This window comes from Anomalospiza imberbis, chromosome 2 (assembly GCF_031753505.1).
Source record: "Anomalospiza imberbis isolate Cuckoo-Finch-1a 21T00152 chromosome 2, ASM3175350v1, whole genome shotgun sequence".
In the NCBI taxonomy this organism is placed as follows: domain Eukaryota; kingdom Metazoa; phylum Chordata; class Aves; order Passeriformes; family Viduidae; genus Anomalospiza; species Anomalospiza imberbis.
Genome location: NC_089682.1, coordinates 7,102,094 through 7,120,512, shown reverse-complemented (window position 1 = coordinate 7,120,512; position 18,419 = coordinate 7,102,094). Strand labels below are relative to the sequence as shown.

Sequence of the window (18,419 nt, the reverse complement as noted above, 5' to 3'; positions counted from 1 at the left end):
ATTGATCTCTGTCTCCTGGGGAAGGGGCATGGGCTAGATGAACTCTCCACATTCCTTCCAGGACAATTTGTGTTCCTTGACTAGTTTCTAGCCACAAGGTTCCCTTCACCTCATAAAACAAAGATTAAATTCCTTTTGCTGCTCCATAAACTGTAATGTTCCTGAAAATACTCAGCCAATTGGCATTTTCTCAGAAGAAAAATATCTAAGTCCTTGTTTAGTGACTCTGTTCAGGCTGTCTCAGTGGAACATCACTGTGTTGGAAACATTGAGGAAGGGCCTGGCTTGGTGTGCAGAGCTGCAGGACTGAGCTGTTCCCATGCTCTAACAGCCAGGATCTCTCAGTATGATGATTAACAGATTTGGGATAAAAATGACTGAGGGAGAATCTGGGACTTCTGTAAAAGAAGAAAGAATTTAATCCTAGAAACAAAGGGAGAGTTTGACAAAATAGCCAGAGCCCTTCCTAACATTTCAAATCTAAGTGCAAAACCTTCATCCTTTTTGAAGTCAATCCCCTTTGCAGGGATTTGCATCAAGACTCAGAACACCCAAAGCTGTCAACACTCAGTTATCATTTCCCCTCCAACCACAAGATCTTTGATTTTCCACAGGACATTTTACAATGTCCCCTGAGCATCTGTACCTCTCTGGCTGCTCTTTCTCCAGCCTGGACAGCTCCCTCCATGTATCCACTCCACTCAGTGGCTGTCTCTGTGCCAGCAAAATAGATCCTGCCAACGGGCTGCCGAATGACCCTGGAAGGGGACAAGCAAAAAGTCACATCAGCTGTATCAGGAAAGAACTGAAATACCTGGGTTTATGTTGGAATAAAATTGTTTTAAATGACAGCAAGCACTTGAAGATAATAGCACTGGGTGAGTGGAGCTGGAGGAGCCTGGGTTGCATTTAATTTCTTACAGTGTTCACCAGTGTTCACATTTTTTAAATGTTTACACTGTTCATAGGTGAAAAGTAAAACTATTTTGGGATGAGACTTACACTGTCTCACAGTTCCAGCCTGTGGCATAAGTACCAATGCCAGGCATTACTGGCACAGGGCAGCATTCTGAAATACATCCCCATAATATTTGAAGCAATAATAAACAAAAAGCATTGTTTTAACTCTATTTTTGCCAGAATCTGCAACAATTACAATTTTAATTACTTCAAATACTAAGGCTTCCATAAGCTCTTTGTTACAATGCTTTATTGCTCTAAGTTACTTTTAAATTATAAGAACTTAAACTTCAAAAATACAGCTTTTCTACCACATTAAAACCTGTGTATCTAAATCCAATCACCAGTCTGAAGTAAGTCTTTTTCTTCTTGGTAAACCTTATTTTCATGCAAAAACTTAAGTGGGAGACGACTGCATATAATGGCACACTGATCACTATATTAAGCTTTCACTGCTAAAAAGAAAGGAATGGTCAAAGAAATCACTCATTACCATCAATGTCAGCAAGAACTAAGTCTCTGTCAGTATTTTTAAATCATCAGCTAAAGGTGTGCTTGAAATGGCTACACACATCTCAAATACCCAAAGCCATTTTTGTAAGCAGAGTATGGAAGCTTCCCAACTCCCTTCCCAGAACCTCCTCAGCTGAACTCACCAAAAAACAGCAATGGATAAAAGCCCCTAATGATACTGTACTCATCCATCATAAAGCCCAAGAGAGACAAGTGGAAGGTTATCCCATCTGTTTAAAACATCCCCCAGTGATCTTAAAGGTATGAAGCGAACAGTGACAGAGGATTGATGATCCTTTCTGAGGATAATTATTAACTTGGTCTTATCTTAGCACCCCAAAGCCCACTATAAATAGACACTGTACCTTCCATACTGAGTCATTATGCCTGGTGGGAAGTAGGCTGTGTAGCAGCCCCCAGAATACTGCTCTTCACACCAGTTCTTCTCTTCATAGTGCACGGGCTGTAAAACAGAGATTAATTCACTCAGGGAAAGGACAAAGCCTCGAGGAAGTTAATAACAGAACTGAGGAGAGAGCAGAGAAGAACAGTTTATCATTGGCTGCATGTCAACGTCTGACAAGATGAGCACATTTAACAAGTCTCTTAATGCAGCATGAGCTCAACACAATAAGCCCTAATTTTTTAAAAAACAGGAATGCACTGTCTAAAAAACTAGCTAATCTGGCCATTGTAGAGCATAATCCTCTTAATCTGTCAATGTTAATTTATGATTTGTGCACATACTTTGAGCCACATAAAGCAAAATTAACCTCCAGTGTATACAGTTGTAATACTTGCAATGTATGCATTGGGTACAAATATACATTGTTAAAAATGCAAAATGTGGCACTTGCATGGTTCTGTGTACAATATCATTGTGTTGAAAATCATGTGTTCCCCAGATTGGTGTCTGCCACTTTTAGCTCTGTAAAATTGTTCTTAAAAGTATAAGTGGCATTAATCACATAATCTAAGTGTGAGATCACACAAATCCTAACAGTCATTTACCTTTACAGGGAAGAGAAGGCAAGGGAAAGGCAAAAGAAAAACAACCCAACACATGCAGCAGTGGATCTTAACTAGTAAGAGAGAAGACACAACATGGACAGAAAGCAAAGAAAGCCTGTTATGTATGACAGCAGCTGAGGTTTATGGTGGCAAGCACTGAGAATCCCACCCATGGAGCTGCAAAGAATATATCAACAAAAACACCTTTTAATGTTTCATTAATGTTCATAAAGCTCATTCTTATCCTCACTGTCAAACCCAACCCAAGGCTTGCTGTAATCTTCTCTCTACTCCTCTAGTGAGGGCAGCAAGTGCTCCCATAGCAGGTACCTTTCCCAAAGGTACCTTTCCAGAGATTTTGTGCTTACGTGTAAAGCTTCCTCTGATCCCAGAACCTTTGCATAGAGCTCACACAGCCTCGTCTTCCTGCGAGAGAAAAGCAACAGAAGACTTCAGTGTGAGGAAAGAGAAAACAAATCACTTCTAATATACCCTGCTTCTAAGAAGACAAGTATTGTATCTGCTTGAATTTGAGGTTCCAGCTTTTTAGGACCCATCCCAATTCATCAGCCTTTGGATCACTAGAAATAACCCGAGCTCCTGTGCTGCACAAGCGCTGGTTTTCCATCAGTTTTACAAGCTATTCTCTTAAGATAACTCCAGCAGGCCAAACCCTCAAATTACCCAAATGGTCTCCAGCCTGTCAGGAAAAAAAGTAGTAAGGCATTGCAGTTTTTTGTCTTGGCACACATAGTCTAACTTACAGTTTGTTCCTACAAAGATGCAGGTCTCAATATACTGCGGGTCTCAGGGAATCAGCACTTTATTTTTGTTTATATAAAATTTCCTCCTGTTTTAAGCTTATGAGTCTATGAGTCATTGAATATACTTCATTCTGTAGCAAACCCCAAGTGCAATTAAGTTTGCTCCTACAAGCCCTTGGGTCTTACTCTTATCCACGTTGCATCAATTCCCAAAAGCAAGAAGATCAGGATGAAAGAACGATTATGGAAAGCAAACACAGCTCTGGAAAGACATTTACTTCTGGAAGAAAATCCAGTGCTCCACAAAAAGCCATGCTGGGCACAGAAACACAGGAGTCCCAGCTCTGTAACTGTGAGGGTTACTCTTTCAGCTATAAAAGCTCTGAGGAAAACACATAATCGCTGTAATAAGCAACCCAGCTCTACAGGAGCCCAGCTATACCCATGAGCAGCTGAACTCAAAGAATGCCATGGAAAGAGGATGAAGAGAAACAGGATGACTTGAAGGGCATTGAAGGTGTCCTCACATGCAGGTTGGAGCTTGAGCAAGAAATTGAAGGTTGCTGCAGTTCAGAAGAGCTGTGGCCTTCCTGGTGGTTTTGCTGCTGGCTGGTGTCAAGCCCAGGAGCAGCAGGGGGAAGGAAACAGCCCCTTCCTTTTGCCTGGGGCACAGGACAAGGATCAGCCTGCTCCAGAAGCAGTGACAGGCCAGGAAGGCTCAGAGAGCTCCAGGACCTGAATATGAACATTCCCCTGCAGTCAGGGGTGACACAAATCCATCAATACCCATAAGGAAAAGAGTGAATTCCCAATTTCTCCATAAGTGAGGTGAGCACTGTGCCCTGCAGACCACCAGCACCTACCCATTGTCTGAACAGAACAAAACCATTTTAACAGCAGGATCCAGCCAAGCCTCTGCTGATGTCTCACAAATGCCATCAATTCCTCCTTTCAGAGCAGAAACACCACAGGGCTTCACAGGAAAGACAGTTATCACCTTGAGACCCATCTGCTCCTCCCAGCACCATGGCAGGGATGAGAAAGACCCTGCTAGACCTACCTGTGCCCTGTCCTTTTTCCACAATGACTTGCAGATCCTCCAGGGAGCCTGGAAATGGCACAGCAGTGACAGGTAGGTATTGTCACTTGTGGCCAACTGCAGGGCTCCATGGAGGTGCAAATTCACAGCTGTGTGCTGAGTACACTGCAAACAGATTAGTTAGCTTAAGACAGCTCTGCAAAGGAAAATATTAAGCTTCAGGTGAAGGGCATCTTCAGACTCCTAAGAACTGTAGACATTGAAAGGAATTATTTGACAAGAAAAGAAAACCCAAATGAACAAAAAAAACCAAAAACCAAACCAGTAGTTTCTAAAGGATTGAATTGTATCAACACAAACCAATCACTGAGGACATTACCCTAATAAGAGCAATCTTTGCATCTTGCTGGTCTCTCTGCTAGATCTGTACTTTTTGTCCTAGAGAAGTTAAAAGAAATTCTTATTAATGGACTTATAGTTAATGGTAGTATGGAACATAATAGCACTACGTGAATAGCAGTGAGTAAAACCCTCATTTCTTAGCTTTGGGCTCAGCTGTGAAATTGCTATAAGCACTAAATAAGAGGAATGTTATGCCTGGAGCTACCAAGGTAGGCTCCTGTTGAGAGTCACACTGTGCCCAGTGTGGAAGAAGTGCCCATGCAGGCACTCAGCTCTTTTCCTGGTCTCTTACTCCCCAGCAGTGTGGGATGCCATGGCCTTCACTGCACAGCTCTGAAAGGCAGGGCACAATCTCACCACTGGCACCTGACCTGGGAAGACCAGCTGGGAGGCAGCAGTGCAATTTACTGCCTTCAGTCTGGCTTAGCTGTAAAAAGATTTCCATCCTCTCCCACAGCTTCCAAGTCGTGATTTAGGATAGCTGCCACAGACTCTACACCCTACTCTTCATAGCCAAGGATTACCAAAACCCTCACCCTGTCCTCAGCACAATGAAGGGAGAGCCCAGGTTGTGTTGGTAGGTAAGCACAGCATCTCAGCAAGGTTCACCCTCTGCAGGGTGTCACAAGAATCCTGTGCTCAGAAGAGATCCCTCCCTGCAGCACCACAGCCCTCATCTAATTTATACAAACTGGTTGCACCCTGAGTGTACACTGGGAGAACGTCTGGGCTCATCTTCTGCCTGCTCTTGGACCCCAAATTCCACTGGAAGAAGAGCTGTGCTCTTGGGGAGGACAGGAGCTGTTCCTGTCTTTTCTGGCTGTGGCCAAGACTGCTGGAGCCAGAGGCAGCCCTGCTCCAGGGTACAGCCAGCACATTCCTTAACCATTCTTTGCCAAAGCAAAGTCTTGCCTAGTCTAAGGTTTAGTCCACAAAAGACAAGAGTTCAAAACTCCTGTATGAAGCTTGGCTGCTGGCAGCAGCAGAGTCAGATGATTGTGCCAGTGCTTTTAATGCCCAGGGAAAAGGATGGTGCCTTGCAAACAGCCAGGACAGACCCTAATTTCATAGAAAGAAAAGCTGTTCTCAAGGACTGCAAATGCTCACTTGTGTCAAGGGTACTGACACACAGTGTAAGACACCATTTGGTGTTTAGGATGGCTCAAAATTTTGGGCACACTGGGTTTCAGAACACCTACATGACTTTTATCATCTGGCACCTGCTGGGCCTCTATCTCTAAGCCTCAGTGCTTGCCCATTCCTGTCAAAATGAAAAGGGCTCAGTGGTACCAGGCTGTCATTTGAAAAGACTGGGACATGAACAGCTCCATTGAGACCCATTATCCCCAGACTGCCAGACTACCTGAGATGACTGCATCTTCTCTAGTTAAACCAGCTATAACTGTAAAAATGTTTACTTGGGCACACTGCTCCTTTATCATATCTTAAAATCAAATGTATTTTCTCCCTGTCAAACCAAGGCTCTCCTCATAATCCCCAGTTTCTACGTGCAGCTTTGATTTGATCAGATACAGTGAATCAGTGGGATGGAAAATAAAAATTCTTTACTTTATAAATTCCATTTTAGTAATATACCAAAGAGCACTACTCTATGCAGAGATTTGTTTCAAGAAGACAGTAAAATGACCTCCATCTGTGCCTGAAGGGCATTTTTCCCCATACTGAGGCTGCAGAGATGGAGGCAGATTTCTGATCCCTCCATGATGCTGAAGCTTGCTCATAGCAGCTACAGGTGCAAGTTGTACTAAGTTACAGACACTGAAAGGACCCTCCAGGGTTAACAGAAAATAAAGATAAAATCAAATGCAGAGGCCAAACCTTTCCCTTCTGACAAGCTTTCCAAGAGCTCAGGGCACCTGCAGGAAGCCAGGGAGGCAGGAGTGGGAGGAGGAGCAGGAAAAGGAGGCTGGTCCTGGACCCTTTCCAGCAGAATATCTACACTGCTTTCATATTGAGCACCTTAGAGCTGTTCCTTAGCAAGAGTCACATAAATAGAGAAGCCTTGTGGGAAAATAAGAACCAGGACCAGAGAGTTTCCAAAGGGCAAGAGCTATGTGGGAATTCCATGGATCCTTCATCCAAACGCAAGTAATGGTCCTTCAATGGTCCTTCATCCAAAACCACTTAATGTCTGCCTACTGGCACAAGCTTACAGGCAACTTCTTTCAAATCAGGGCATTTTTTTTCCTGCTCTGGTCACTTATAAAAAAAATTTGATTCGAATTCCACACAGATCTCCAAGGTTTGTACTTACCTTTCTTCTTTCGTGAGACCTGTCAGTCTTCTGCACTTCCGAGCGAGAATGAAGCTGGAAGACCACAAACAATTTACTCCCATTATGCTGCTACATCTCCTGCATTATTTAAAATGCCAATAACTTATGATGAGATGCTGTGATTCACAGTAATAGCTTCAGGGTTTCAAATAAAACCATCCATTTCACCTTTCTGCATAATGCTCTACCTGCTGCTTGCAAGACTCTTTTAGGAAGGAACCACTCTGAAATTCATGTTAGAATATTTGCATGAGCTGTTTCCCAATTACTTTAATTTTATACAGTCTTGGGTGAAGGCATATAGCAATGACACTATACCTGGGATTGAGCTGGAAATAATTTTTTAATAAAACTTTTAAGACTGATCATATTCTCTGGTTGCTAAAATAACCAGAAAAAAATAAATTTAATTCTAGAAAACAAATTTTCATTTAAAGAACTGAAGTACTTAGAGAAAACTTTACATTTTTGTAATTATCCTCTTTTTTCTTCTCTTTCCTTTCCTCTTCTCCAAGTTTGTACTTTGCCACACACAAAGGCAAAAGATTACAGTGATAAAAAGTAGAAAGTTAAGTAGGATTTAATTTTTTTAAATTAGCAATGAAATCATAGATGAAAAATCTGAAGTACAACAATCATAGAACATTACCGTGTGCTGAGAAAGTCAACTTTTAATTATTTTCAAGAATTTTCTTTCAGAAGTATCATATTTTCCACTTCAATTGTTACCTCTAAGACAAAATAAAAAGCATTAACTAGACAAGACACTTTCTTTGTCCCTTACCCTATTATGGCAGGAAAGCTGCCATCAGGCTTAGTGTCATCAAGTGTTAGACCAATTGCAGCTTCCTCATCTTCAATTATCATGGTACCACAATACCCTGGTGAGAACAAGATGGAAAAGCAGCCATGATCCATGAATCAAAACACAGGAGCTTCCAAGAAGTTGTAAAATACTCAGTCACCTCCTGCTGATCTATCCCAAGACTAATAGCCAGAACATGACAGAATCCTGAACTCCCAAGTTCATTTACAAAGGTGGGGGGGTGGATGACATTTGTAGGCAAACAGATGTGGGCTCATAAAAGCCACTAATGAGAAGTGGGTGTTGCTGCATTGCAGTTCGCCTTGGAGTCAGTGAATTCCAAAAGAGGAGTCATGATGGAAGCATTCAGCATGTAAGAGAAGCCTAGGATGACTAGCCCAGCTGGGGATGTCTGTGTGCAGACACTTTCAATTAATGCTGTCCAGTCCATCCAGAAAGCAGAATTTTTGCAGACCCTTCCATCACACATCACTTGTACCTTTACAGCCCTGCACAAGTGAGAGACTCATCCCATACCCAGTGCCACTCAAGGAGAGGACAGCAGAACAACCAAGGCAATAAGCAACAGGCATGAATTCTCCCTTCATGACTACCTCCTTTTTTCATTCCCTCACCCACCCTCTCTTCCCAAGTGATCTCTCAAGTTTCTCTCACAGGGGAAGGCAAAAAAGGCATAGAAGAACGTGAAGTCTCCTTCTAAGATTTAGCATGCTCTGAACAAAGAGTCTGTCTCTGAACAAAGAGCCAGGTATTCTCTTCCCTCTCTCTGTCACTAATATTCCTTTCATTAAAATGCAATACCCTTCTTCCTCCAGAAAGTTTCCTTGTAGTACACGATGCACTTGATGACTGAGCCCATGGGGATTCTGTTGATGAGCTGGTTCCTCATTGGGGGCAAAGGTGGGTTGAAATGAATCTTCAAACAAAGAGCTGGGGGAATGGCACTGATCACATATTTGCCCTGGAAAAGAAATTATCCATAAGCCAGATACATTCTCCCCTACTTCAGCCCAAGTGTGTACTGCTCTAGTACTGCTCTAATAGTCTTGGAGGACATCTGGGGAGGCAGCAGGGTGTATCTTGTGAAGCAATTTTGGCATTTAGCATAAGAATTGCAAAACTAAACCCTCACAAAATCGTGCTCATTAAATAGCAAACAAGCATTACATAAACAGCCATCTGTTCAAATGATGGGCAGCTGCCCTTCCCCTGGTGTTTAAAAGAAAGCACTGTGCTCTAAGAGTCCACTGGTCTCTCTTCCATCTGGACTCCTCTGTTACAACTTGGAAGCAAAGCTTGCAGTGTTTTTCACTCAAAGTTTGTTGCTAAATTACATTTTACACCTTACAATTGCCCTCTAATTCACAAGGCAAGTGAACACAAAGAGATGCCAGGAAAGGAAAAGTTTGAATCCACACTTTGCTTTTAGGCAGCACTTTAAAGCTCCTACACTGCTGTTACTTCAGGCCAAAAAGGAAAAGCTAAAGGTTTTGTAGCCACCCATCCCACCACTGAGGATTTCTTACTGGACATGCCATCACCTCATACAGCTCGTGGTCCAGGGTCTCCACGATGACGCCGTCCCCGGACTGGTCGATGCGCACCACCGGCTTCCGCAGCCGCACCCGCCCCCCCAGGCGCTCCATCATCCTCTCACTGATCTGCCCAGAGCCCCCAACAAACTTCCTCTCCTGAAGCACAGAAAAGACAGCTCAGCCGAGCAGCGCTTGTGGAGCATGTACCATGGCAGGCATTTCTCTCAGCATTCAAAACAAACCCCCTTCTTCCATTGTTATCGAACCGTTTTTGGGAATTTTTGCAGTCTCACCTGGAAATGCACCCATTTTACTTTCTTTTTCCATCAGCTTCACAAATCCTTCCCACATTTGACCATCATTTGAACTCTAGTCAAAACTAAAAGTAATTGTAGACTTGTAAGAAAATCCCTCCCCCAAATGTGGTCTCCAAAAAGATTCTACAGCCCTGTGTGAATCTGCAAGACTTCTGAAAAGTGCTTAAACCTTCAAACCTTTCTCTGACTCACTCATCACTGCAGAGCTCTTTGTATCAGAAGTAGGAAACTTGATCTTCATAATAAATAACAAGGTGTAAGAAGTCACACAGCCCACATCAAAAATGTCTGCTGCACTATATAATTCAACCCAACTTAAACTCAAATAATCTCTAACATAGTACAGAATTCAAATCATATTTAATTAAACATATTTAACTTAAATAATATACAGTAATTGCTTATCTATGCATATTTATGCATTTTAATATGGTTAATGTATTTGCATTTTTATTTATGAGAAAATATTTAGCATTTCTAAAAATATAGCCATTTCCAATACAATTAGTGAAATTTGCACTTCTCAAGTAGAAGACCATTAACAGAGTCTTTACTTTCTTCAAATGCAAAAGCAGTTCTAATGTACCAGATTGCAAACATTTCAAAGCAATACCATATTTAAGCAGGGGTGTTAATTTTCTTTAGACCGATCTTAAAATCTTAATGTTGTTAATGCTTGGAAATTTGCATCTTAGGAACCCAGCTCAGGGCTACATTTTTAGTATTAACTTGCAGCTGACACTGCCATCTCCATTAAGTGCTTCTGCAGTGCTTAGGATGGCTTCAGCCTCGTGACACAAATAAGCATAAGTAAAATTTTCTCTTTTCAATGAGGATAAGCAAAGCAAATGCTTTAATCTGGGTCAAAAAAAAAAAAAAGCCAGCTACAAATCTTCTGATCCCTGGGGCAATACCATCAGTAGGGAGCAACCTTAAGCACTAGTTTTGCAAGATCCAGATTAAAGAGTAAATTAATAAAACTAGTTATCAGTGTGCTACTTGCTCAAAAGTCATTGATGTCTCTGGACTAAAATAAACCAGAAAAAGAATGAAATTAAACCAAGGCCTGCCAAGAGCTGCAGGAGGTGATGGCTGACAGTACCTGGCCCCCGTTGGTCGTTGAGAATATTCGTGCTGTGCCCCCACACTGCTTCACGTACCACAAAAACCAAAGGGCAGAGACCTCGTGGGGTTCAGAAGTGACATCCACGTTCACAAACAGAGTTGCAAAACTCTTGGCAGCTCTGCAACAAAGACAGGAAAGCTAGTTAATTTAAAAACAGAATAATGCTGACAAGATTGTTCTTGAGTAGGCAGGAGCCTCTCTTTGGCAACCTTTTCTTTCACTGTGGGGGAAAAGAATTCCTTAACATCAGCTGAAGTAAGGAATTATCAATTCCTTTTATGCAACATTTTTCAAGTAATCCTGCAAAAAATATTACTGAAACACTCCTGTATTCCATAAAAATTAGGACACTGAGAGACAAAGACCAAGATTATATCACTTTATGCAACTAATGCAAAGTTAGCCTGTCATCCTAGCTTCAGGATTAAGCACAGGAAGCCCTCCTGTCTTCACTGGACTCCAAAACCACCCTGTCCACAGTTCCTGGGTTACAAACCAGATCTGCATCCCTGTCTGCCCCTGCTGAATGCCTGTTCCCTCAAGAACTCAGCACAGAGATTATTCAAAACCCATAGTAAAAAAAGTTAGAGGTCTTTTCTAAGCTAATTATCTAAGATCGGTGGATTATTCAGCATTCATTCACTGTCCAATCCTCTGCTCAGGGAGAGTTTTGCAGCTGGAACACAACAAGGAAAGAAATGTAAGTAGGAAGCCATAGCAGAAATGACAGAATTCATGTCAGAGTCTGGCAAGAAAAAGGAAAGGATACTTTTGGTAGCTCAACTCAGTATTTTAAACAGTGTCCTGGTATCCAGTGGCAATGAACACAGAAAACTGACCTGTGTCTGAAAAGGGATCACTGCTTCATGTCCTGTAAGCTGTTCTTTCATAGCAGCTCTACTGTAAATTACTGTATAAGCCTGTACAAGATTTTGAAGTGCACTAAGAGGATTAATTAAGACTCAAGGAAATATTCCTCCTGTTACAAGTAAACACTTCCCTCTGCCTTCACTCTGTGGAGGAGTTTAAAGAGACATGGACAGGACCAGGAGATTCTCAGTTTAACTGCATTGTAACTAATAGGGATGAAGATTCTATAGATACTTCATATGCAAGGCATCAAACCCAGTGCAGAATCCCCTTCTGGTTGCTTCTTTAATTTTTTTTTTAGTCTTCAAGCTTAAAAAAAAAAAAAGTAACTCTAACATACTGCTTCATAGAACACTAGATCTACACATAAAAAGGAATCTTCTTTCCTTTCTAAAAATGCAGAGTCCCACTCAAGTACAAAACTGGTCCATTTTCTGAAATATGGGTGCATTGTGAATTCATTCCTGACAGCCAAAAATAATACAGGAATTTTCAGTAAGTTTTTCATCTGTATAAACACATACTGTAAAACACTATCAACTCTATGAGATATTTTGCCTAATGTATATGTATTTATTAATACTTTATAAGCAGATACTATTACATGGTGGTTACATTCCACCGGATTCTGCCACCTTCTCCCATTGCTTTTCAGTTCCTGATGTTTTATCTAGAAATGGCAGTATGATTTCAAGCAAGAGCACTCAGGATATTTCCAGCATGCAGCTCTAGCCAAAAGCAAACCTGTACAGTCTGTTAGATAAGAGGAAAGAGTAGAAGATTGCCCTTCTGGATCATTACCTTCCAGGGTGGGATGTTTATGCAGCCTGTTACCTCGATCTTGAACAAACAAAGCAAATCAAGCCAAGATGCACATATAAAATCTGAAAAGCATCTGCAGTTTATGCCAATATTCAGGTAAAATGTCAAGTCTCATTCCATCAGAGCTGGAAAAAAGATGACTGTAGTCACAGGAGCTATTGGATGTTGAGTGAGCACCAGTGTGTGGTGTTTTGCTCACTTGCACAGTTCCTCACCCTGTCCAAGGCTCAGAGGGCCAGCACAGCCGTCAGCACACATTTCCCTTTGGTTTTACTCAATATGGACCATGGCACAAAGGAGAAAGGTTTTCTATGTGCTTCTGTGCAATTGTCACTCTTGTGAAAGCAAAACCATGAAGCAGAAGATTCCAAGTTTTTGGACAACAGCCTGTTGCCCATTAACAACCACAGAATTATAGAATGGTGAAAGAACTTAAAGTGCCCTTTATCACTTCCAGCTCCAACTGCCCTGTCATGAGCAGAGACACTTTCCACTGGACCAGGTGGCTTCCAGCCTGCCCTTGGACACTTCCCTGGATGGACAGCTCACAGCTTCTCTGGGCAACCTGTGACAATGCCTTATCACCTCGTGGTAAAAAAAGTCTTCCAAATACCAAATTTAACCCTGCCCTCGGTCAGTGTTAAGCCAGAACCCCTTGTTCTGTTACTAATGTCCTCATTCACAGTCCCTCTCCAGTTCTCCTGTAGCCCCTTTAGGCACTGGAAGGTGCTCTAAAGTCTCTCTGGAGCCTTCTCTTCTCCAGGCTGAACAATCCTCTAAGCCCATCTTCACAGCAGAGGTGCTCCAGCCCTCAGATTATCTTTGTGGCCTCATCTGGACTCACTCCAACAGGCCCAACACGAGCAGCAAAGGCCATGTTGCTCTCTAGGGGCTGCCTGAAGCCATAGAAATGCCCCATAAAAATGTCAGTGACAGCACCAGCCCTAGTGGGCACTAACATGTTTCTTCACCAAGCTCGAGCTCACGGCAGCCATGTGTTGGGTACTCAGCAATTCTGAAGAGGTTGCTGTAGAAATCAATCTGCTCCACAGCAACCAGAATTAATGGGATTTTTTTCCCTACAGTGAGAAGAAAAACAATCAAACTGCTGTTGAATGGCAAGTAAAGAAAACTTGCTTTGATGTATACATAAAAACAGAAAGCATTTCCAGTTTCCCTGCGTGGCATATAGTGCAACAGCTAGACAATAGAATGATGAGTTCTAAAGTGATTTAGTACTACTGAAAGATAAATGTTATCTTCATAGCACTTTGGTAGAATCAGCTGGTCCAGCACAGAATAAATGTGTGTTGTTCCATCAACACACATCAGTTTGATTCAAAAACCTGCTGTAACCATAACATTTTTCTCTGAAAGGCTAAACACACAGTAAAGAGCAGGAAAGTGCACATAACAGATTAGGGTGCAATCCATCTCTTCAGAAACATGCCTTCTCAAATGTATTTCTCTTTCTTTTTATTTTTGTCTAAAAAGTTAGGGAAATGTAACAGAATCTTCTGAGTGTGCTGACAGGTGTCGTAGCCCATTATTACAGGATTTTCTCACCCCTTTTCTTTAAAAGGGTTGTGTTTTAGTGACTGCTATATCTGTTTGCAAAGCAGTAATGCTTATTTGGAGCTCTAAAGAATATAAATATAAACCATAATATTTCACATTAAAAAGTTCCTTACTTTGTCCAGCATATTTTATCTATGAAATCTTGCATAGTCATTTTGTCCCATTCTTCTGCACGTGGAGCCTTCCATGGAGCTTCATTGGGAATCTAAGGAGACATAAATAAAAGCATTTATCAGCTAGTGAATGAACGGCAAAGAAATACAAATAAACTTGTCTTTAAATGCTAATTCAGCCTGCAAATTTCTGGCAGGCAACACTGAACTTAACAGAGAATGCTTTTGGGGGAAGGGATTTGTTTGTTTGCTTGGGTTTTTTTTTTAGATTGAAAAATATAGAACAGTTTTAGAGTTAAGAAATGTCTCCAAGTTATTCTATATCTCTCACATTTATCTAGACAAGTAAGAGCAACATCTTCTAAATTTTGTAGCTCAGCAGCACAGAATTCAGAAGAGCTTCCAGGTGGCCACTCTCAGATGTGCTCTGGCCATCAGTGGGTACCAAAATGTGTGGCTGCTCTTGCCAGCACTGGGTTTGTTCAAGGCAGAGCAGCTTTGCCTGTCTGCACCCTGATCCCTTCCCTCTGCCCCTCAGGGAGACAAGTTGAGCTGATTCAGCTGCAATGCTCATGCCATACCTCCTTTCCCATTTCATCCATGGTCCTCCATAGGTTGTTGTAGTCCAGGTAGGCCAAGGGATTCCACATAGGAGGGAATGGGCCTTTAAAGGGGTAAGATTTACCCTAAAATATGAAAACCAAACAAAAACATCATTAAAAACCCCAAAAGATAACCATAATCATGGGTTCCATGCATGGGAAGCAGCACCAAAAGGTTAAGCGTCCACAAAAAGCACAAATTTAATCAATCCAAGTGGCAGCTTCTGATGGGTCACTGTCTGTGTGTGCAGGACACAGGACAAAAACACAGGAGGTTCCTTCTGAACTTCAGGAAATGCTTTTTCACCATGAGGGTGCCTGAGCAATGGCACTGATTGCCCAGAGAAGTTGTGGTGTCTTCCACAATTGGAGATACTCAAAGGTTGCCTGAACATGATCTTGGAAACCAGCTCTAGGGGGTTATTCTGTTATTCCTGTTCTTCTGCACGTGAAATTTAGTGTGATACACAGCTGAATTAGCAAGTCAGACTTTAGCAAGCCAGAGCAGAACTGATACTTTACCTTCAAAGCTTCACATTTGGTAATTCTGGGCAACCAAACTAACACCCTGCAGTAGAGCCACAAATATCAGACCAAAAAAATGAGATGAAACAGCATTGTTTGACTGAGTTGAAAAATTGGCTATTCGCTACTGAAAAGGAGAGATACATATATGTGTTTATTTATCTATTTATTTATTTATCTGTTTTAATTATTTTTCCCTCCTAACTGTTCATGAAAACATTTCACTGTTAATTGCACTTAGCAGTTTAGGTTTTTTTTTTTCCTTTCAAAATCAGACAAAAGTAGTTGTGGTAAGCTTTATTATATACTAAATCATAGCTCAGAGACCTTCCTGGGAAAAAACAGTCCCAGCTAACCTAAAAATTACCAGCACTGCAGAAAATGTAGCATTTACTGATGAGACTTATTCTTCCAGCCCAAGACCCCTAGCTGTAAATTACAGAATGGGACAGTGTTGCCAATACCAATGTCATAATTACATGTTTAATAGTCAGATTTTTTGGTATCTAAATCTCCATTACTAGATGTTCAGAAAGTCTAGCTTAATTAAGAGTGGAAGACAATGTGCAATTTGTAGAGCTGTTTTATTTGCATGGGATTTCCCTGTCTGACTACATGGGTGGCAGCCTAATACCTTTAAAAATTTACAAAGAAAGGATCATTAGCATTATTTGGATATTGTTTTTTCACAATGCATTCTGGAGTCCATAAGATATAAAAATAATAAAAGCCATATTGCAGGCCACAGCTTATTTTTCAAAATTTATATTAATTTATATTAAATTTGTATTTAAGTGTGCACTGCGTGAGCATGAATGTCAAAGAGGAGAAGTGCTAATTTTTATAGATATTTGATGCAGTGCCACACCAATCCATCATTTAAAAAGTATTTACACTGGCTTAGCAAAATCATACTGCACCAAGATTTAATATTTATAACCAGGTAACAACAACAACAGTGTCTTTTTGAAATGAAATAACCAAAGACCACTTACTCAAAGAAATGTCAGGCCTGATTTGATTTAGCCTCTTTATTAATACTGTGAAAGAAGGGACAGAAAGCACATTATTCAAATCTGCAGATGTCTGCAAGCACCAGAAGATACAGTAAAAGGGCACAAAGGGATCCTGAAACACTCAAAACCTGGTCTAGAAGTAACAAAATGAGATATAACTTTGAAAAATGATGGCTAATAACTCTGAGGACTTTCAATTCAAAGAGAAGGATACTCAAAAAATCAGTAAGAAAAAAATCAAACCTAAGAATAAGAGAAAATTAGTTTACAAAACTCCCAAATAGGTCAGAGAAAGTGAAGAAGAAACTGGTTTTTCACCTAGTCTTTATGGACAGAAGACCCTAATGGAATCATTGCCAAAAACACCAAGGCAATGCAAGTTAGGAAGAAAGCAAAATGGAGATGAAAGGATTTAATTCTTTGATAAATGGACAAGAAGTAGCTACAAGGCAACAATTTAATTCTGCAGTGCTTTGGGGGACAAATTATGGTTTTTACAATGCCAAAATCAAATTTTTAGAAGTTTTCAACCAGAAGTTTTGTCACAGCCAGAGTAGATCTCCAGTCACGTCATGTGCCAGAGGCACCAAGGCTGAAAACCTTCCACTAAACCTAGCACTTCCAATTTAAAGATGGACATTTTGGCACATGTTCACCCAGAAAATGAAGGGTTGTCTTTTTTTTCTTTTTCATTCAGCATGAAATCAAAGTGCATTTCTACATTTTTTGTACTCAACCGTATGAAAATATTGGAATCAGGAAAACAAAATCTGGAATCAGGAAAATATATCCCTGTAGATGGAGATGAACAGAAAAAGTTTGCTTCATCAGAGGCATTTGGTGCCAGCATGAACATCTGGGTATTACTATGGAGTCTCTTCACATGGAATCAATTTATACTGGGACACACATCAGTTCATACTTGGCTGCCAAAGGGCTGTGAGAGAAGAACAAAACCTCTCAGACCAAGTGCCTTCCTGTCCCACGTGATAACATCTCAACCATGTTGGAAATTATCTTTTAGATATTTGGGGCCCATTAAAATTCCATAACTGGCCCTATGGCTCAAAAAGTCAGTTTTACTGTGGCTTCTTCTGCACTCTGGAGCCTTCACTAGTGTCAGCATCCTGTAAGTATTCCAAAGCCAGAGCTTATCAGTTTGGTTTCAAAATTTATCTGTGTCCCAAATTTAGGTTTATGAAACAAACATACTGCTGTGCTCAAGAAAACCAGGATAGAATCAGAATGGGTTATTCTAATTATTGATTTTGTTCTGAGCTTCCTGGTCTGCCAGAGGCAACCCTAACCCAGTTATCCCCTCTGAGTTAACTCAAGTCTTATGAACTCCCTGCGGTGCTTCCTCATGAGCGCACGGCTAAGAGACACACAAACCATATTTCTGTTTTACTGTTCTTCTATTTCACTGCATTTGAACTGCCAAAAGCAAAACCTTGGATATGTCTCTTGTGTAGGAATCTGGGGGGGTAAGTCTCATAAAGCACACGAACAAACTTCTACCTGAAAAAAATAAAAGCAGCCATCAAAGTTAGTGAGTTTCCTGTCAAAGTTACTTTCAAGAGCTCCTAAGGCCTGATCCTTATATTTTTCACAAACAAAACTCCAGGAGCTGTCAATCAGAATTTTGTTTGAGAAAAGACTGCCAGTCTAGGCTCTACACAGAAACAAAATTAGCAGCAGCAAAGAAAGACTAGAGATGGCTCTGAGTAGTTACCAAGAAACCAAAACATTTCAGCTTCACTTGTGCTAAATTTTCATTTTTGCAAACACAAAAACCTTTTTGATATTTAGGCAAAATTTTCTTATTTGCTGGGAATAGCATTCTCTGTGCCTCCTGGTGGTGTGTAATCTCTAAAGAATAACAAGGCACTTGCATGCCCCAAGATACACAAAACATTTCCTTTTCAAAGATTTTTATACCTAAATCAGAGCTGTATAAAACCACCAGCAATAACCATCCCTTCCAATCATTTGACAAGGTATTTCAACACCAGTTCTATGATGCTCAGAAGTATTCCTTAACCTTTTTTATTTGCATGTAAAATTTTAGAAATGGTTTCATGATGCCACTTGTAATTCTTCAAAA

At 41.0% G+C, this 18,419-nt stretch overlaps 1 protein-coding gene across 2 annotated transcripts in view; it reads right to left on the bottom strand.

The window, feature by feature from the left end:
* The window catches only part of MAOB (monoamine oxidase B), a 46,151-nt gene that overhangs the window by 1,835 nt on the left and 25,897 nt on the right, over positions 1–18,419 (bottom strand). For both annotated transcript variants that reach the window (XM_068179707.1, XM_068179708.1), the window contains exons 4-13: positions 14,754–14,858; positions 14,173–14,264; positions 10,766–10,907; positions 9,353–9,502; positions 8,613–8,772; positions 7,770–7,866; positions 6,965–7,018; positions 2,853–2,910; positions 1,839–1,936; positions 647–758 (exon numbers count right to left, since the gene is read on the bottom strand). In XM_068179707.1, coding sequence (XP_068035808.1) covers positions 647–758; positions 1,839–1,936; positions 2,853–2,910; positions 6,965–7,018; positions 7,770–7,866; positions 8,613–8,772; positions 9,353–9,502; positions 10,766–10,907; positions 14,173–14,264; positions 14,754–14,858 — 1,068 coding nt within the window. The remainder of the gene's footprint in view (positions 1–646; positions 759–1,838; positions 1,937–2,852; positions 2,911–6,964; positions 7,019–7,769; positions 7,867–8,612; positions 8,773–9,352; positions 9,503–10,765; positions 10,908–14,172; positions 14,265–14,753; positions 14,859–18,419) is intronic.